The sequence below is a fragment of the Papio anubis genome, chromosome 16, assembly GCF_008728515.1.
Source record: "Papio anubis isolate 15944 chromosome 16, Panubis1.0, whole genome shotgun sequence".
In the NCBI taxonomy this organism is placed as follows: domain Eukaryota; kingdom Metazoa; phylum Chordata; class Mammalia; order Primates; family Cercopithecidae; genus Papio; species Papio anubis.
Window position 1 is genome coordinate 8,258,807 of NC_044991.1, and position 21,039 is coordinate 8,279,845.

Genomic DNA, 21,039 nt, shown 5'->3' on the forward strand with positions numbered 1-21,039 from the left:
TATTTTTAAGTGGTTGAAAAAATCAAAAGAGACTGTGCAGACTCATGTGGCTTCTAATCCTCGACTCCCAGCACGGGGCCGGCACCCAGCGGATGCTCAGGAAATGGTGACAATCAAGGATGAATTAAGCTCTGAGCAGGGTGGAGACACGATACCACAGGAGGGGCGCCTGGGGGAGGAGATGGAAGGGCTGGGTAGTCGTCCTCTGCCCTCCCTCTGCCCTCCCTGAGCCCTGGCTCCTCTCCAGCATTGGTAGGGTAATGAGACCCCGTGTATAGTGAATGGTAGAGAGGACACAGGCATCCTGGGGAAATGTGGACCTCGAGGCAGGATCTGACCCTCTGCTTGCTCCTTGTGGATCTAAGCAAAGCCGTACCCTAGTGGGGACATGGGCAACAGGACCCAGATGGGGCTGAAGCCAGAGAAAGGGATGGGGTGAGCCTGGTGAGAGGGAGGGGAGGGATATGAACATGAAATTGGCAGGCGGGGCGCCTGGGCTCCCGGTGAGGTCTGAGCAGCCTGGATTTGGGTCCCGGGAGCCTTTGGCCAAGTCTCCGGAGCATGCTGAACCTCCACGAGCCCCACTGCCCGGGTGCTCAGCATCCTCCCAGACACAACAGGAAGGCACATCCAGCACCATGATGGCCTCAGGGCCTGGCACCTGGGACCCCTCAGGGAGGGTCTTTAAGGCTTTGGCTCTGGGGACAGGGCTCGAGGGCACAGCGAGAGAGGGGACTCAGTGCTCACCTTTGGTCATGGGTCGTGGGTGTCCTGCCCACTAGGCTCCTCTGGGCCCAGCCACCAGCCCTGCCTACTCCTCTGCACTCCGAGACTCGGGTCCTCACAGGCCAAGGGGTCACCATGGCCTCCCCAGTTCTCCCGCAGGCAGGGGTGATTCACTGTCCCTGGACACACTCAGGCCAGAGCCCTGATGGCGCCTTTGCCAAAACAGAGCTCCTGGAGGGCCAGGCCCCGCCCAAGCTGGTTCTCTGAGGCCGCGTCCAGCACACTAGGCCAGGCACAGAGGAGGGGCTGCAGAGTCTTGGCTGGGACTTGGATGTGCTTGGCTGCTGATGGTCTGTTTGATGAGTAGTTGCACCTGGGAGCTTCATTCTAGGGCTTGGGGACTGTGCAGGGTGCCCAGAAGAGGCAGAATGCTGACCCTGGCTGTTTCTGCTCCCCACGCACCCCACTACAGGTGCTGAGGTGGAGGAAGGGCAGGGCCTGGGCCAGATCTGTGCTTGCTGCTAGTGGGCCAGGGGCCAGGGGTCCACAGAGCATAACTGCAAACAGCCCCGCTGCCATCAGCAGGCCTCTAACCCTGGTGCATTCAGATAAGACCCTCCTCGGCCCTGGGCCACCCCTTCTTCCTGGGCGCCCACTCCTTATGGCCATTCCCACCTTTAAGGCTAGCTGGAGGCAGAGGACTCCCTGTCCCATGAAGAAACCAGCCACAGCCACTCCCCTGAACCTTTGCTTCTACACTGCTCCCTGTGCCTGGAGGGTATCCTCTCATTTGCCCACCTGGTGACGTCCAAACTGTCTGTCAAGGTCAAACTCATAGTCTCTTCTGTAGTACCCCCTCTGGCCCCTTCCCCGCCCCGAACAAACCCAGTCCCCTTCCCTCTCCCCCAAGGTGTTCACCTGCAGTCCCGGGCACACAGGCACTCAGAGGCATGTAGGGCATGACTGAGCTCGCCTGAGGCACGTGAGGCTGTGGGCAGAGCCAAGGAACAAGCATCCAACTTTAAGAGGCAGGCTGTGTGAGAAAAGCCAGGGACAGTGCAGAGAGAGTATGCAGGCTCAGGAAGCCTGGGGGTGGAGGGGAAGAGGAGGGAAGGTCAAAGAGAGAGGGTCTGCAGGGTCATGGTCAAGACCAGAAGCCTCAGGACCCTCCAGCATCTTTGCTAACCTCCTTGGTGGCAGCAGAGCCAGCCAGCTGAAAGCATCCCATAGCGGGCAGGAGGAGGCAGACAGGTAGGGAAGGAGGGAGCTGGCAGGGTGGAGGAAGTGGAAGGGGAGGGAGGGGAGGATAGAGGGGAGGACGGAGGCCTGGAGAGGTTGTGTGCCCAGAGGGTGAGGGATCTTATGGGAGGTAGAGATTTAAGAGAAATCAGGATAAAAGTGAGTAGCCAAGTTGACCAGCGGAAGGAGTCAGTGTGCTGACAGCCAGAAGCATACATATTTTAAAAGGAGGCGGAGGGCGAGAGTGCAACAGATCCCACACAAGGAATCACTAATACGAGGGAGACTGGAATTCTAGTATTTCTCTTGTCGTTGTTCTAAAATGCAAGTATGGGCGGGCACGGTGGCTCACACCTATAATCCCAGCAAAGACTTTGGGAGGCCGAGGTGGGTGGATCACCTGAGGTCAGGAGTTCGAGACCAGCCTGGCCAACATGGTGAAACCCCTTCTTTACCAAGAATACAAAAAATTAGCCAGGCATGGTGGCATGCACCTGTAATCCCAGCTACTGGGGAGGCTGAGGCAGGAGAATTGTTTGAACCTGGGAGGTGGAGTTTGCTGTGAGCCAGGATTGCACCACTGTACTCCAGCCGGGCGACAGAGCAAGACTCCATCTCAGAAAATAAATAAATAAGAAAGAAAGAAAGAAACATGATCATGGCACTTCCCAATTTAAAAGCCCTCAGAGGCTCCACTAGCTTTCCAGGGCAGTGTTCAAGCTGCTGCCTACCTCTGAGGCATCACCTTGTACCCTCCTCCCAGACACAAATCCTTCCTTCCAACTCCACCAAGGCACAGTGCCCATTTCAAGAATTTGAGAAGCTTCACCGGAGAACTTTCTTGCACTTAAAACCTCTCTCCACACCCCTCCCCCAACTGTCTGCCTCCTGCTCTTCTCTGCTTTCCAAGTTCAGCTTTGTAAAGGGATGGGAAGAAAGATGGCAAGATTTTCACAGCTGTGAGGTCAGGTGGCAGAACCGTTCAGCTGAACAAGTTCAGCTTTCTTCTTGAGATTTTGCTGTCATTTCTAGAATTTCTTTTTTTGTTGTTTGTATTGTTTTTGTTTTTGTTTGTTTGTTTTTTGAGACGGAGTCTCGCTCTGTCTCTTAGGCTGGAGTGCAGTGGCACAGTCTTGGCTCACTGCAAGCTCTGCCTCCCGGGTTCACACCATTCTCCTGCCTCAGCCTCCCAAGCAGTTGGGACTACAGGCACACGCCACCACGCCTGGCTAATTTTTTGTATTTTTAGTAGAGATGGGGTTTCACCGTGTTAGCCAGGATGGTCTCGATCTCCTGACCTCATGATCCGCCCGCCTTGGCCTCCCAAAGTGCTGGGATTACAGGCATGAACCACTGCGCCTGTTCGTATGTTTTCTTCTTTTTTTTTTTTTTTTAAAGAGATGAGGTCCTAGCCAGTGCGATGGCTCACACCTGTAATCCCAGCACTTTGAGAGGCCAAGGCAGGCAGATCACTGCCTCAGAGATCAGGAGTTTGAGACCAGCCTGGCCAACATGGTGAAGTCCTGAGGTCAGGAGTTTGAGACCAGCCTGGTCAACATGGTGAAACCCTGCCTCTACTAAAAATACAAAAACTAGCTGGGTGTGGTGGCACACGCCTATAATCCCAGCAACTCAGGAGGCTGAGGCAGGAGAATCACTTGAACCTGGGAGGCAGAGATTGCAATGAGCTGAGATCATGCCACTGCATTCCAGCCTGGGCAAAAAGGCGAGACTTCATCTCAAAAAAAAAAAAAAAAAAAAAAAAGAGGGATGGATTTCACACTGTCACCAGGCTGGACCGAGGTGGTGTGCAGTCATGGCTCACTGCAGCCCCAAACTCCTAGGCTCAAGTGATCCTCCCACCTCAACTTCCAGAGTAACTGGAACTGCAGGCGCTGCCACCTTGCCCAGCTAATTTTATTTATTTATTTATTTCAGAAACGGGGTCTTGCTATGTCGCCCCGGCTGGCCTTGAATTCCTGAGCTCAAGTAATCCTCCCACCTTGGCCTCCCAAAGTGCTGGGCATTTCTAGAATTTCTACAGTGAACATGGTTTCACTTTATTACTGGGAGGTGGCAGGGGTACCTAAAGAATTCTGATTTAAAAAACAAATAATGACGCACACTCCAAGAGTTGCCTTCCCAGGAACGCTTTGCCCCTCCCAGGCTGAGCTGGGGCTCCCTCTCTGGACTCCCGCAGCCCAGGGTCTTTCCTTTCTCCCACCTCTTTCTGTCTCCATCTGTCAGCTCCTTCCTGGTGGCAGGGCCTGGCCCTCCTTGTTGAGACTTTGGGTGAACACACAGTCCCTGCTGAAGGAGGCACTCTGGGGGATCTGTTCCCCTCACTTAATTTCCTTTTTTTTTTTTGAGGGAGTCTTGTTCTATCGCCTAGCCTGGAGTGCAGTGGCGTGATCTTGGCTCACTGCAATCTCTGCCTCGTGGGTTCAAGTGATTCTCATGCCTCAGTCTCCCAAGTAGCTAGGATTACAGGCACCCACCAACATGCCTAGCTAATTTTTGTATTTTTAGTAGAGACGGGGTTTCACCATCTTGGCCACACTGGTCTCGAACTCCTGATCTCGTGATCCACCCACCTCAGCCTCCCAAAGTGCTAGGATTACAGGTGTGAGCCACCGCAGCTGGCCTGTTCCCCTCACTTCGTATTGCCCACTCCAATTCAGAGACAAGAAGCAGACCCCAACCTCACCCTTTTGGCCCTATTGCCACCTTCCACACCATCCTGATGCCCCTTTGAGGGTAAAGAGGTGGCTGTAAAAAGAGAGGCTGAGTCCCCTGATGACCGAGACCACGCTCAAATGAGCTCCAAAGTTGGAGCAACTTGACCTTCTTTTTTTGTTTGTTTTTGTTTTGAGACAGAGTCTTGCTCTGTCACCCAGGCTGCAGTGCAGTGGCACGGTCTCAGCTCACCCTCCACCTCCTGAGTTCGAGCGATTCTCCTGCCCAGCCTCCCGAGTAGCTGGGGCTACAGGCGCCCACCACCACGCCCGGCTGATTTTTGTATTTTTAGTAGAGACAGGGTTTCGCCATGTTGGCCAGGCTGGTCTCGAACTACTGACCTCAGATGATCCGCCCGCCTCAGCTTCCCAAAGTGCTGGGATTACAGGCTTGAGCACCTGCGCCTGGCCTTGACTTTCAAAACAGGCAAAAAGGAGGCAACTGCTATAAAGACACTAATTGACCCTTGTGAGGCTTATTCCCGATTCAAACCTTGGACGTTCTGCACTTGGTTTGTGTCCCCAAGCGGCCACTGTACACCCTGGTTCAGGGGTCTAGAGGCATGAAAATGAGCCGTGGATGGGCTGTGGAAATGGCCACGTCTTGATGCATCTTTGTAATTTGGAGGTGTTGAAAGATGTGACAGTCTGTCCGATGGCGCCATTCCAAAGGCAACGGTGCTAAAAGCTCCGAAATAGTCTCTGTTCAAAGGTTGCCTTCCAAGGCCTGCGAAATGCCCCTCCCTCGCCAGCCACTTGGCCACACACCTTTGCATTTGATGCCTGTGTCCTGCCCGCCCGCTCATCTGTGGCATCCTGGGATTCGTGCTCAGGCACATGCCTGGGGCTCTGTGATAAAACCAACAGCCCCTACTGCAGCCTTTCAGATGGGCCTTTAAAAAGGCACAGCTCTGAGAGATGCCAGAATTAAATTGGAGGGCAAACCCCATGCCTAAAATAAAGACCGTGGGAACTGCTTTCTTCTGTAGCTGGGGAATCAAAGTGTTTTCCTTTAAAATCGACCTAACTCAGGATGGATACCTTTGATCAGCGTTGTCTGGGCCCTCACGCCCTTGGCTGACAACGCGTGCTTGATGCCATAGAAGGGATTGAGTTCCGTGCAGCGGGGAGCCGGGACCAAAGCCCTGGCCCATGACTTGGTGGTGAGAGGAGCCTCAGCAGCTGGAGCAGAGTATGAGGGATGGGGGAGATTGTGGGTGGCAGATTCTGGGGGTGAGAGGAAGCCATGGAAGCATTTTCTTCTTTTCTTCTCTTTTTCTTTCTTTTACTTTTTCCTTTTTTTTTTTTTTTTTTTTTTTGAGACACAGTTTCACTCTCGTTGCCCAAGCTGGAGTGCAATGGTACGATCTCAGCTCACCGCAACCTCCGCCTCCCAGGTTCACGCGATTCTCCTGCCTCAGCCTTCCAAGTAGCTGGGATTACAGGTGCCCACCACCACGCCTGGCTAATTTTTGTATTTTTAGTAGAGACGGGGTTTCGCCATGTTGGCCAGGCTGGTCTTGAACTCCTGACCTTAGGAGATCCACCCGCCTCACCCTCCCAAAGTGCTGGGATTACAGGCGTGAGCCACTGCACCTGGCCCATGGGAGCATTTTCAATAAGAGCATACCATGTTTTCCACAGTGCATTCCTTTCCCAAAACGTCCACCCCTGCTGCGGAACAGGGATGCCATCTGGCCCTTTGCAGCACTGGCCTTGTCACAGGGCCAGCCTGTAGAGGGCTTGTGGGTCACTTCTGTTTTGGGAGCCACAGGCTCTGCTTGAGCTGAGGTGACAATAACAGTCCCCCAGTGCTGCAGGGCCATTTCTGACTACCATTGTCCCCAGGCCCCTACATGTTGCTGGCCCTGTCTACCTATTAGATGACCCAAATTTAAGGAAACAGCCTCTGAATTTTTGACTCCCTTTAAAGAAGCATATTTCTTTCTTTTGAGAATGTTTTCTCTTGCTTCCTTTAAGGGGTTTGTTTGTTTGTAACGGAGTCTCACTCTGTCACACAGGCTGGAGTGCAGTGGCTCGATCTCAGCTCACTGCAACCTCTGCCTTCTGGGTTCAAGCGATTCTCTTGCCTCAGCCTCCTGAGTACCTGGGATCACAGGCGCCTGCCACCACACCTGGCTAATTTTTGTATTTTTAGTAGAGACAGTGTTTCACCATGTTGGCCAGGCTGGTTTTGAACTCCTGACCTCTGGTGATCCACCTGCCTTGGCCTTTCAAAGTGCTGGGATTATAGGCGTGTCCCACTGCACCTGGCCTGTTTGCTTTTTGAGACAGGGTCTCTCTCTGTCACTCAGGCTAGAATGCAGTGGCATGATCATAACTCATTGCAGCTTCGAACTCCCAGGCTCAAGTGATCCTCCTGCCTCAGCCTCCTGAGTAGCTAGGACTACAGGCATGCCATCATGCCTGGCTAATTTGTTTATTTATTTAGTAGAGATGGGGTCTTGCTATATTTCCCAGGCTGGTCTTAGTCCTGAGCTTAAGAGATCACCCAAGGTCAGGAGTTCGAGACTAGCCTGGCCAACATGGTGAAACCCCACCTCTACTAAAATTACAAAATTAGCCAGGCGAGGTGGCGCATGCCTGTAATCCTGGCTACACAATCCTAGATTGTGCCATTGCACTCCAGCCTGGGCAACAAGAGCAAAATTCCACCTCAAAAAAAAAAAAAAAAGACTGGGGTTACAGACTCAAAGGGACCCAGTTTAAAATCCCATGTCTACCACCACTATTTGGGCAAACCTCTTCCTTTTTCTGAGCCTCAGTTTTGTCATCTGCAAAAGGCGACACCAAACCCAGGAGACATTGGCTCTTCTGATCACGTGGCTTCACAGTGATGCCTGAGAGTCTGTGCTGGGCGGGGCAGCCAGACACACAGGAGTGGCTCAGGGAGGAAGTGAGCACGTCCTGGAGACAGGAGAGGAAGGAATGGGTAGGACATTCCACGCAGCCGGAACAGCACGGGTGAAGGCGCCAGAGTGTGGCAGGTTGACGTCTACGCGGGAGTGGGCGAGTGAGGGCCAGAGAGCAGCTGAACAGGGCTGTGCAGGTCCCGGGAGGCAAGAACTGGATCCACCAGGCCAGGGACTTTCCATTTTTTTTTAGCAGTGGCCCAAAGTTAAGAGATGCGTGTTTTAGCGTGACCCTGTCTGAACCCAATTGTATGAATGTAACTGAAACCAGAAGGTCACAAACGGTGCCCTTACTATGCATGAAATGCTTCGTGTTCTATTTTTTTTAATTGCTTGTCTTGACCCTGTAAATTGATTTCAGACTCCTTCCTGGGTCTCCTCCAGCAGGGAACCCCTGCTGGTTCAGGCAGGGTAGGAGCAGAATGAGTTTCTGGATCGCTGGGGGCTCAGAGCCACAGAGACAGCCCTGGCTGGGTAGGAGAAGTGACTGGATGGGAGCTGTTGAGGTGGAAGGATGGGGGCGTTGTGCTGGTGGTGGGCAGGTCTGATCCTGAACATCAGTGATCCACAGGAAAGCTGCCAGGCGGGCACACAAACGCATGGGGGCACACCCCACCAGGGACTCACTCAGCATGGGGTCCCTGCGCCAGGTGCAGGAGGATAGCAACTCCGCCCAGCTCTCAAACCCCAAGTTCGAGCAGCCACAGATTCATAAGAAGAACCGGAAAAGGAAGGACTCTGGCACCTGCGGGTGGTTGACAAACTCTTTCCCAACAAGGGGGGAGAAGAGCAGCTGGAGGCTGAAGGCAGAGGGTTGTTCGTGCCCCCAGCCCTGCACACAAGGGGCCTTCAGCCAGGCCAGGTCAGCGCCCGGGACAGGGATGGTGCCCAAGTCTGGGTCAGAGACAGGCCCCTGGAGGTCCTCCTGCGCCTGGACCATCAGGGCCTATGTGCCCTGTGCTGAGGGCGTGTCATTTAACCAGGCAGAAGGGTAGGGCTGGCATTGTCTTTTTTTTGTTTGTTTTAAACAGAGATAGCTCTTGTCACCCACGTTGGAGTGCCACAGCGCGATCTCGGCTCACTACAACCTCTGCCTCCGAGGTTCAAGCAATTCTCCTGCCTCACTCTCCCAGGTATCTGAGACTAAGGCCTGTGCCACTGCACTCGGGTAATTTTTTGTAGTTTTAGTAGAGATGGGGTTTTACCATGTTGGCCAAGCTGGTCTTGAACTTCTGACCTCATGTGATCCGCCTGCCTCGGCCTCCCAAAGTGCTGGGGTTAATAGGCATAAGCCGCCACACCCGGCGGGGATTTGCCGTTGTAGATCCCCAAGGAGGACTCCCTGCCTCATTCTTGTCCCCTGGGGAAAAGCAGCCTGGCCCTTGGCAAGTAGCTGGGTCCCAGGTCCCAATTAATCCCACCACAACCCCTTAAGGTTGGCATTGTTGCTCTCCCTGTGTTGTGGGGAGACGCGGAGGTCACAGAAGTAAAGCCACCTTCCCAAGTTGCACAGCCTTGAAGTGGCAGAGCCAGGAGCCACATCCAGGCCTGTTGCCTCCAGAACCTGGGCTTTTCCCAAACGCCCCCGCTCTTCGCCCCTATTTCTGGCCAGGCCCAAGGCTTCCTCACAGTGTGGGAGGGACTTCCCTGGAGCTGCAGAGAAGCGAGGGATGGAGGGTGTGTCACCCCCGAAAACACAGTCTCCTATAAAGTGGGGTGGGCAGACTGAGCAGGGATCCGTGGCGCTGCCCAGATGAGATGTCTGTGCTTGCAGTTGTGTGGGGGTGGGGAGGCACAGGAGAGGAGCTGAAGACTCAAAACAAACAGCCAAGCCCGGGGGCGGGGCCCTCCCAGACACAACCTGTGGCAACCCTGCCTCCGATAGCCTTGCTGCCCTCCTGCTTGACCCCTCCTCCCCCATGGTCCTCAGTATGGGTGCCCTCTCCCCTCTCCCTGCACCGTCCTGTCCACATTCACCAGTCTCAAGACGCTCCTGTTCAGAAAACTCCCCCTGGGCCAAACCCTCCCTGCCCCTGCAGACTTCCCTCCTGGCAGGGCAGGCCAGGTGCAGAGTTCAGGTCCTCACCCGCCCCTCCTTGCTGTCTGCCCCAACTCTGCCCTCCCTGAGCCTCAGGGGTGCTCCTTGCAGCTACCGGGTGAATCTCAAATCCTCCTAAATTCTCTAAATGGAAGAGGTCAAATCCATTCCCTGCACAGAAAACACCTGGGGCTCCTTCAGACGTTTCCTCTCTGCGCCCCAGGACCTGTTCCAGCTCTGCCTGCCCCAGATCCCATGGGACCTGGAGAATGACCAGAAAAGCAGCTGGGAGCGGCTCCTGGGCCCTCTAGACCCCTTGGTGTTGGGGGATTTCTCCCGGCAAAACTCAGCTCCTCTGGTCACTCTAAGTCAGAGTTCTATGGTCACCGAAAGTCACAAATGCGTCCCAGTTCTTCACATCTCTAACCCTGTGTAACAGACAAAACTTCAAACTCTAAGGCTGAAGTGGTTCCCCAGGCCACCTGGTGCCTGTGTGAGGGTGAGGGGCGAGGTCCCTCTTCTCTTTCCCACCCAGACCCCCTCCTCGTCTGTCCCCACCAGTCAACCTGGGTGGAGGCAGAAAAGACCTGCCTTATCAGGTGCAGGGGAGGCTGGCCCTGGGCTCTGGGTGCTTGCAGTGTTGGCGTGGAGTCCCTTGAGGCCCCCACAGAAGTAGGGGAGTGCTAAGTGGAATTCTGTGACTCTCACTCCTCAGCCCCCAGGAGTCTGGTATCCACCCTGGTCTTCCTCGCCAGGCCCTGGGCACCTCTAGGCAGCTGCATGAGCCGGTCTAGGAGGACACTCAGCCAGCTCACTGCCCCGACCCACGTTATCCCATGGGGATACACTGCCTTTGCCAGCAAAGGGACAAACCATGATGCAGGCACACCATGCCCTGGCATGAGATAGACAGTGGCCTAGTGCCCTCACTCAAGGGATACTGCTCCAGCTCAGCCAGGGTGGTCCCGCTAAAGCCCCTCTCAGCCTGGGGTGAGAAGCAGGCACCCCCAGGGCAGGCCGGATGCCCTGCAGCTCTTCCCAGCCCCCTCTACACCCACCCTCTCTGACCCCTGTGGTCTCCATGTGATCTTGGAGCCAAGTGGCCCCTTGTTGGCCATCTGGTGGTGAAAATTTGTGACGCCCACCAGGGTTCTGCCAAACCTCTTGTTAGTGTCTGATGACTACTGTGCCCAGTGCCACCATGAGCACCCCCTGCCATATCTGATGGCAGCTTCCCAGCGCGGGTGCTGGCTCTTCTTCCTCAACACAGCCAGACCACCTGGGGTCCAAAGCCTGGCCCCACCACTCATGAGCTCTGTGGCTTTGGGCCTCTAAGGTCCTCTGGTTCTTTGGTTTTGGTTTTGAGATGGGGTTTCACTATGTTCTCAGGCTGGTCTCAAACTCCTGGGCTCAAGCGATCCTCCTGCTTCAACTTCCTGAGTAGCTGGAACTACAGGTGTGCGCCACCACTCCCAGCTAGACCCACTACAGAACACGGTTGCAGTAGTTGCCTCATAGGATTGTCGTGGTGTTTAATTGACATAGGACCTGTGTCACACCAAGCCAGGTTACGATTTCTGTACTTTATCTTTTCCTTCTGTCTGTGGGCTCCTGCTTCCGGGTCATGAACGCCCTCTAGACTCCCAGGCCACCAACCCCGCACCCCACCCTCATCCCAGGCAAACTCAACGCTCCCCATACCAGCCCTTCTGCCCCAGGCTCCTTCAGCTCCTTCCCTGTTGGACTGGGGATGCTGCCAGGACAGGAGCCCCTCCTGGTCTGGGGCAGGGCCTGTGACCTAACCAGTACCCCTTCAATGTTTGTGGGAGGCACAAAAAGATGACAGCTGAAAAGAATTTGTGGACTTGGAACTGACCGTGAAACCTATCAGCACTGTGCCTTCACAGGGGACCGCTTCTAGTCGGCAGCCAGCTAGGGCCTGGATCTCTACCGCCTGCACCCGTGAAGGGGCCTCTGGGAGGCACAGGTCCAGGAGATGGGGTGGGAGCTGGGCAGTTGCAGGGATCCGGCTCTGGGGTGCTGATGCCCCATTGAAAGGAAGGTACAGGGGAGGTGGTGAGCTGTATCCGCAGGCCAGAACCGGAGGCCTTGGCTGCCACTGCAGACCTCCTCTCCTCCCCTGGGTTTTTTGACCTGATGTCTCCAGACTGGCTGTTGTTATTGACTGAGCTCGTCAGAGACGGCTTCCTCTCTTTACTTTTGGAGACAGCAGTTTCATCAGAGGTCTGAGGTTCTTGCTTCAAAGCCTCTCCTCGCTGTGGCAGACCTGAGTCAGAGCCATGCATTGTCATGAGCCTAACCCAGTGACCTTAAAGAAACGAATCCCAGAAGAACATAGAACAATGGATGTCTGTTTTTATAGATTTCCCTGGAATTGTAAAGATCGGCTTAATTGCAGTAGCAGAGTTCATCATTTTCTAGGATACCTCAGACAGGGAGAATTTTTAAAGAGAGTTGGTCTGAAGTCTTCCTGCCCAGGACAAACAGGAAGGTTTCGTGGTGCTGACAGTGTATGTGTCCTCCCCCTGGTGGCCTTTTAGATGCACTGTGAGGAGGAGCAGGAGGCCCCGGGTGAGCAGATGGAGGTCACAGGTCGAGGGGGGCCACAGGGTAGGTGCACAGAGCGGGCAGTGGCCCATGAGTGCTGTGCGGGACTGCTGGGCAGGGTCAGTGGTGATGTCAGAGCTGGCAGTGGCCTGTGAGTGCTGTGCGGGACTGCTGGGCAGGGTCGGTGGTGATGTCATTTGTGGTTCACCCTACCCCTCTTGTCTCTAAAAAATTTTTTTTTAATCAAAAAAATATTGATGCCCAGGCTGGCCTTGGTCTCCTGGCCTCAAGAGGTCCTTCTGCTTTGGTTCCTGAGTAGCTGGGATTACAGGCATGTTGTGCCACCATCCCCAGCCCACCTGGGACCCTGGGGGACGATGTAATGGCCCCCACCTCTATATGTCTACCCCCTGCCACATCTCGGATAATTCCCTGCCCTGAAGCAAGGCTCTTAGTTTTTTGACAAAACTAATGTAATGTTACCATTAAACAGCAGCAATCCTGCAGTAGAGTCCAGAGTTACAAAGACCAGGGTAAAATCCCTCCTGCTCCATCCACCAGAGGGAAGCCCGGGAGGGGGCCTGGGTACCAGCTCCCTGGAATGACATCTCACAAGTGAGCCTGTTACATCAATTACAAGTCGAACCCACTGTGACTGCCAGACATGTGAGTCGATTTCCTGGAACTGTCAGTGACTTTAGTTCTTTGAGGGAGGGAGTGTCTCTTTTTTTATTTTTTTTATTTTTTATTTTTGAGATGGAGTCTTGCTCTGTCACTCAGGCTGGAGTGCAGTGGCACAATCTTGGCTCACTGCAACCTCCACCTGCCAGGTTCAAGCAATTTTCCTGCCTCAGCCTCCCAAGTAGCTGGGATTACAGGTGCCCACCACTACACCTGGCTAGTTTTTGTATTTTTAGTAGAGACGGGATTTCGCCACATTGGCCAAGCTGGTCTCAAACTCCTGACCTCAAGAGATCTGCCCACCTTGGCTTCCCAAAGTGCTGGGATTACGGGCATGAGCCACCAGGCCTGGCCAAATTTTTGTTGTTGTTGTTGTTGTTATACAAATGAGGGCTTTCTGTGTTGTCCAGGCTGGTCTCGAGTGCCTGGCCTTGTCTCCTTATGCAACAGGACAACAGGCCTGAGCCACCGCAGCTCTCGATGTTTTGTTGTTTGTTTTTTTTTTTTGTATTTTTAGGTGAGACGGGGTTTTACCATGTTAGCCAGGCTGGTCTCGAACTCCTGGCCTCAAGCAATCCACCCACCTCGGACTCTCAAAGTGCTGGGATTAGAGGCATGAGCCACCCCGCCCAGCCTGGGGGTGTCTCTTTAGTGGCTCAACAGGAAGCTCAAAATATCAGCGCAGTCGGAGTTTTGAGGGATTAACTGAAGCTCAGGGCCAACTCCATCTCTGTTCCCACATCTTCCAGAAGGCTGGCCTCCCTTTGGGACCCCCTTCCCAGAGCTGTGGCTCGCAGCTTAACTGAAGAGACCCGGGAAGAGATCAGCCTGGCCTCACTCCAGCTCCACACCACAGGCGGAGTCCACGCCTCACTTTCCCCAACAAAATAAATCTTGCGGCTCCTCTGAGCCTCTCAAACACACGATCTTCTCCCGATTAACAACCCGGCCTGCATGTTCTTGGCTGCTGGCTGCCGACCTCAATTTAGAACTGTCTGCTGCTCAGCTGTTGGAGAAGGAGGGGCCTGGAGAACCCAGGAGCGCTAAAACCCAGGGGCCTACGCAGCCGAAGTCTGGGGCAGGGGATGGCTGCTGCCCCCAGCCCAGGATCCAAACAGCATCTCAGACGCCTGCAGCAGGGGTTAGACGCCCCCCAGGCAGGGCTGCTGCTTTGGGCATTTTCAAACTGTTTTCTGAGGTGCCTCTGATGAGTGGGGGGAGGGGTGGCTCCTGCAAAATTGGCTTTGTCATAGTCATTGACATCATGATCACAGCCGAAATGGCCCCACGTGGAGTACCTCTGTGTTGCTGGAAAAACCGCTCTCAGGATGTTGCCTGTTATACTATATAAAAAGCTGACAAATCCTCTCCGAACCCAGAGTCCAGGAGACGTTTGTGTCTCCCACCGCCTGCTTGCCTCCTTACTTTGGCACAGGGAGAACTGTGGGCAGACCTGCCTCCCTCTCTGTCTACCACCAGGAAACGCTTGGGTTTCTTTATTTTGTTTTCCTGCCTCCTTCTTTATTTCTCATCCATCACCAGCTTTCTCTCTTCTCAGGCCTGTGCTTTGATCCCAGGTGGCCTCTTGACATTTGGGAAGAAGAGGGGTTGGGAGTGCAGGCTCTGGTGTCCCCCAGCCCTGGATGGGATTGTAAGCTCTACTCTGTACCTGCTGAGGGATCCAGAGCTAAGTGCTTCAACTCCCTGACCCTCAGACTCTTCCTCTTTATAAAACAGGGGCTCTCACTTTGCCTTGGGCTGTATTAGGAGAGGTAGAGTGGTGTGTGTAATATGCTTGGCACAACTCCGGCACACAGCAAGTGCAGGAGAGGCAGGGGCTGTACCTGCAGATTAGGTAAGTGCACAGGAGGCACGAGACTTGTCTTTTTTTTTTTTTTTTTTTTAAGACAGACTCTTGCTCTTGTTGCCCAGGCTGGAGTGCAGTGGCACGATCTCTGCTCACTGTAACCTCGGCCTCCCAGGTTCAAGCAATTATCCTGCCTCAGTCTTCCGAGTAGCTGGGATTACAGGCATATACTACCACGCCCGGCTAATCTTTGTGTTTTTATTTATTTTTTTAATTTTTATTTTATTTTTATTTTTATTTTTTTTTGAGACGGAGTCTCGCTCTGTCGCCCGGGCTGGAGTGCAGTGGCCAGATCTCAGCTCACTGCAAGCTCCGCCTCCCGGGTTTACGCCATTCTCCTGCCTCAGCCTCCCGAATAGCTGGAACTACAGGCGCCCGCCACCTCGCCGGGCTAGTTTTTTGTATTTTTTTTAGTAGAGACGGGGTTTCACCGTGTTAGCCAGGATGGTCTCGATCTCCTGACCTCGTGATCCGCCCGCCTCGGCCTCCCAGAGTGCTGGGATTACAGGCTTGAGCTACCGCGCCCGGCCATCTTTGTGTTTTTAATAGAGACGGGTTTTGCCATGCTGGCCAGGCTGATCTCAAACTCCTGACCTCAGGTGATCAGCCCACCCCAGCCTCCCAAAGTTTTGGGATTATGGGCGTAAAAAAATTAGCCCGGCTAATTTTTGTATTTTTAGTAGAGATGGGGTTCACCATGTTGGCCAGGCTAGTCTGGAACTCCTGACCTCAGGGAATCCGCCTGCCTTGGCCTCCCAAAGTGTTGGAATTACAGGCGTGAGCCACCCACTTAATAGGCAAGTGGGTGGGACTGGGGCAGCCTCAAGTGACCTGTCGCTCTCTCCCTTTGCTTCCCCTCCAGGAGGACAGTCAGTAACCCACACCGGCCTGCCCATCATGGCCTCCCTGGCCAACACAGCTGTCTCCTTCAGCTGCAGGATCACCTACCCATACACCCCCCAATTCAAGGATTTCACAGTCAGCTACTTTCATGAAGATCTCCAGGGACAGAGGAGCCCTGAGAAGCCGACCTATTGCCACCCTGTACTGGGCACAGAGAACCAGACCCGCACCCTGGACTGCCAGGTCATCCTTGTGCTGCCAGGCGCGTCGGCCACTGGCACCTACTACTGCTCTGTCCGCTGGCCACACGCCACGGTGAGCAGCAGTGGCACCTTCATCCTGGTCAGAGGTGAGGCTTCCTCTGTGGCTCTTCTGGGGCAAAGGACCTGGAGGTTTCAACTGGCAGTTTGGGACTCTAGATCGGAAATAGAGAATGGGGCCAGGTGCGGTGGCTCACACCTGTAATCCCAGCACTTTGGGAGGCCGAGGCAGGTGGACCACCTGAAGTCAGGAGTTCGAGACCAGACTGGCCAACATGGTGAAACCCCGTCTCTACTAAAAACACAAAAATTAACTGGGTGTGGTGGCAGGCACCTGTAATCCCAGCTACTCAGGAGGCTGAGGCATGAGAATCACTTGAACCTGGCATGGGAAGTTGCAGTGAGCCTAGATTGCACCATTGCACTCCAGCCTGGGTGACAAGAGCAAAACTCTGTCTCAAAAAAAAAAAAAAAAAGGAAATAGAGAATAGTTTGCCTTGTCTGCCAGCATTGGCAAAGCAGGCAGAGCCACTTCAGGGAGCTCTGGCCTGTGGCTGTGCCAGGGCTCCACCTGGGTGTGGAAAGGGCAGGGCCTGGCATGCACATCTGCCCCTAAACGCCGCCGGCAGGTGACCTGAAAGAGCTCACTTGGACCCTTGGTCTCAGTGTGCCATGGGCATCATGGTGGGGGAACTTCTGCAGAACTCAGTATGTGCATGTATGTATTTGTGGGGGCCTCGTGTATGTGAGCACTTGGCTAATGTATAATACACCTTTCCAGGGACAGATTTTTAGTTTTCATCACATTCTGTTTTTTTTTTTTTTTTTTTTTTGAGACGGAGTTGCCCAGGCTGAAGTGCAGTGGTGCAGTCTTGGCTCACTGCAATCTCTGCCTCCTGGGTTCAAGCGATTCTCATGCCTCGGCCTCCCAAGTACCTGGGATTACAGGTGTGCACCACCACACCCGGCTAATTTTTGTGTTTTTAGTAGAGACAGGGTTTCGCCATGTTGGCCAGGCTGGTCTCGAACTCCTGACCTCAAGTGATCTGCCCGCCTTGGCCTCCAAAAGTGTTGGAATTACAGGCGTGAGCCACCACACCCAGCCAGTTTTCATCACATTCTCAAAGGAGTGATGATCCCAAAAGTTTTGAGTGAGCCCGTCACCAAAGCCCTGATTCTCTGACCTACCTCTGCGATCCCCTAGAAGGAGCTGGGGGCTTTGGAATTCTATAGACCTGGGTTTGAACCTCTGTCCTGCTGCTTGCCCAGTGTGATCTTGGGCCTGGTCTTCATGATGATCCTCTGCCTTCCAAGGACTTGGGTGAGGTTGAAGGAGATGGTGCCCATATGGGCTGGTGGCTGACGATAGGCAGTGTTGGCGAAATCATGCTCATGTGCCTGGCACGTGGTTGGCACTCCATGTGTTTTTGCCAGCCAGATGGATGGATGGATGGAGTGAGGGGAAGGAGAAATGAATGCCAGCAGGAGGGACTGGGGGATGGCTTGGTGGTGGGGGAGGTCTTGGCCTCACCTAGCCTGGGTGCAGCCCCCTGTCAGTCCCAGTATAAACCCGCCTCCTTCAGCCCTAGCCACATCCACCCATATTATCACCACCTCCCACAGGGAAAACAAGAGGCCCTGAGAAGAGAGACATCTCGCTCAGGACCCTATAAGCAGCCTGCAGGGGAACCAGGTCACTGGGGCAGGGGCACCAGAAGAGCAAATGTGGTGGTTCCTGTCCTTACAGAGAATCAAGGCAGTGAACATGAAAAGGAGCGAGGGTGACAATGAAGTCCTGAGGCCTGGCTCCCAGGGGGCCTAGTGGGGTGTGGAGTGTGTCGGCGGGGGAGCGTTGAAAACAGGGTCCTGAGTGAGGGAGAACATCATGTGTGTGTGCCCTGCTTTCTCCTGGGTCACTGACCCCTCTGCTCCCTTGCCCTTTCTCCTAGACGTAGGGTACCAAGAGCCCCCGCAGAGCCCCCGGAAGCTCCTGCTCTTTGGCTTCACCGGCCTCCTGAGTGTCCTGAGTGTTGTGGGCACGGCCCTGCTACTCTGGAAGAAGGTATGGGATCAATGCTCACAGCCATGCAGCCCCTCCACCTGACACACCACGGACTGGGGGTGCTTCCCGGGGGCAGGCAGGCTGCCTGTCTGCCCTATGCAGGGCGTTTGGTGGGCCCTGGTGAGGGCACATCCACATCTGTAACAGGTGGCCCTCCTGGCCCCTTGCACTGGGGCTGGGGGCACCCCTCCTGTGCCGTTCCCTGTGCTGCCGCGGGGCGCCTTTTGATCTTGTTGCAAGAAACCAGGGCTCTGCAGGCTTTCCCAGGTCCTAGGTCCCTCTGAGAACTTGGGAAAGGCCGCAGGCCCTCCTGCCTACCATTTCTAGCTCGGCAGATTAGGGAATCCCTGCTTAGGTTTTCTTGATCCCAGCAAGCTGGAAGCGATGAAGGGGCTATCAGTAGCCACTCGCACAGGTGCTCTCCCACTCACCCTCCCACACACGCTCCCACACGCCCTCCCACATGCCCTACAGCTATCCCCCGCCGGCCTCCTGCACACCCTCCCGCACACCCTCCTGCACACCCTCCCACTCACCCTCCCACACACCCTCCCACACGCCCTCCCACATGCCCTCCAGCTATCCCCCGCCGGCCTCCCACACACCCTCCCACACACCCTCCTGCACGGCCTCCCACACACCCTCCTGCACACCCTCCCACTCACCCTCCCACACACCCTCCACCATAGTTCCATGAGGAGGTTTTTTCCCATTTCACAGCTCTGGAAGGTCAGGCTCAGAGACGTTGTGATTTGCCCAGGGTCGCATAGTTAAGTGTACAGCAGTCAGGGCTAGAGTGCAGGATGGGGCGGCTTGGTCCGTCTCCTCACCTGGACAGCTCCTGCTCACACTGTGGGTGGCACCTGCCTGGGGAGAGAGCCTCTCTGCTGGGGATCCCCTCATGCTCATCATCGCCCAGCCCTGTGGATTCCTGTTCGATGCCAGCCCACCCTCCCTGCCTGGCAGCAAGTGCCAGGAGGCCAGAGGCCGAGGCAGTCTTGTTCAGGGGCTCCATGCCCAGCACATGGCGGTGCTCAGGCAGCCTGCTGAGTGAAAGGATGCAGTGCCCAGCGGGTACCAGGTTCTCCCAGGCTCAGGGTGCAAAGGTGATGGGTCAGGGCTCCTCAGAGGCTGCTGTTAGGAGCTCAGGCTACTGCTCCACCCTCCGGGGACCTTTGGGGCCAAGCCTGGGGGCAGCTGAGTCAGCGACAGCCCTGGGTGTGAGGGGAGAGCACTGGCACCATCACCAGGGTTTCTCTGGGTCAAAAAAGGCTCAGCCCCTGCATCCAAAGGCCGAGACCCTACCCACACCCAGAGAAGAGCTCTCTTCCACGGGAGTTTATGTGTTCATTCATTCAACAAACACTGAACACCTACAACATTCCAAGCCCTGTTCTAGGCACCAGGGATACAGCAATGACCAAACTGAAATCAAGAAATCTCTGTCTGAGGCCAGGCGCAGTGGCTCATGCCTGTAATCTCAGCACTTTGGAGGCCAAGGTGGGCGGATCACTTGAGGTCAGGAGTTCGAGACTAGCCTGGCCAGCATGGCAAAATCCCGTCTCTACTAAAAATACAAAAATTAGCTGGGTGTGTTGGCAGGTGCCTGTAATCCCAGAGGCTGAGGCAAGAGAATTGCTTGAACCTGGGAGGCAGAGGGTGTAGTGAGATTACTGTACTGCACTTCAGCCTGGGTGACAGAGCAAGACTAAGTCTCAAAAACAAAAAGAGAAATCTCTGTCTGCCAGGTATGGTGGGTCACACCTGTAATTCCAGCACTGTAGAAGACTGAGCCAGGAGGATTTCCTGAGCTTAAGAGTTCAATATCAGCGTGGGTAACATAGACCCCATCTCTACAAAACATTTTTAAAAATTAGCCAGGTATGGTGGCGTGCACCTGTGGTCCTGGCTACTTGGAAGGCTGAGGTGGAAGGATCGCTTGAGCTCAGGAGGTCGAAGCTGCAATGAGCTGTGATCACACCGCTGCACTCCAGCCTGAGCGACAGAGGGAGACTGTCTCAATAAAGAAAGAGGCCAGGTGGATGTGGTGGCTCACGCCTGTAACCCCAGCACTTTGGGAGGTCAAGGTGGGTGGTTCACCTGAGGTCAGGAGTTGGAGACCAGCCTGACTCACGTGGTGAAACCCCGTCTCTACTAAAAATACAAAAACATTAGCCAGGCGTGGTGGTGGGCACCTGTAATCCCAGCTACTTGGGAGGGTGAAGTGGGAGAATCGCTTGAACTCAGGAGGCGGAGGTTGCAGTGAGCTGAGATCACGCCAGTGTACTCCAGCCTGGGCGACAGAGCGAAACTCTGTCTCAAAAAAAAAAAGAAAGAAAAAAAGAAGGAAGGAGGGAAGGGAGGGAGGGAGGGAGGGAGGGAGGGAGGAAGGAAGGAAGGAAGGAAGGAAGGAAGGAAGGAAGGAAGGAAGGAAGGAAGGAAGGAAGGAAGGAAGGAAGGAAGGAGGGAGGCTGGGTGTGGTGGCTCATGCCTGTAATCCCAGCAGTTTGGGAGGCCGAGGCAGGTGGATCACCTGAGGCCAGGAGTTCAAGACTAGCTTGGCCAACATAGCAAAACCCCGTCTCTACTGAAAATATAAAAATTAACTGGGCATCATGGCGCGTGCCTGTCATCCCAGCTACTCGGGAGACTGAGGCAGGAGAACAGCTTGAACCCAGGAGGCAGAGATTGCAGTAAGTTGAGATGGCACCACTGCACTCCAGCCCCTGGGCAACAGAGCGAGACTCCATCTTAAAAAAAAAAAAGGAAAGACTGGGTGCGGTGTCTCACATCTGTAATCCCAGCACTTTGGGAGGCCGAGGCAGGCAGATCACAAGGTCAGGAGATTGAGACCATCCTGGCTAACACAGTGAAACCCTGTCTCTACTAAAAATAAAAAAAATTAGCCAGGTGTGGTGGTCATGCGCTTGTAGTCCCACTTACTTAGAAGGCTGAGGCAAGAGAATTGCCTGAACCTGCGAGGCAGAGCTTGCAGTGAGCTGAGATTGTACCACTGCACTCTAGCCTGGGTGACAGAGTGAGACTGTCTTATTAAAAAAAAAAAATAAAAGAAAGGAAATCTGTTTT

The 21,039-nt window shown here is 54.5% G+C and overlaps 1 protein-coding gene across 3 annotated transcripts in view; it reads left to right on the forward strand.

Annotated features, from left to right (window-relative positions):
* The window catches only part of NFAM1 (NFAT activating protein with ITAM motif 1), a 49,187-nt gene that overhangs the window by 4,833 nt on the left and 23,315 nt on the right, over nt 1-21,039 (forward strand). For all 3 annotated transcript variants that reach the window (XM_031656232.1, XM_017945352.3, XM_031656233.1), the window contains 2 exons: nt 15,650-15,979; nt 17,840-17,952. In XM_031656232.1, the coding sequence (XP_031512092.1) occupies nt 15,650-15,979; nt 17,840-17,952 (443 nt within the window). The remainder of the gene's footprint in view (nt 1-15,649; nt 15,980-17,839; nt 17,953-21,039) is intronic.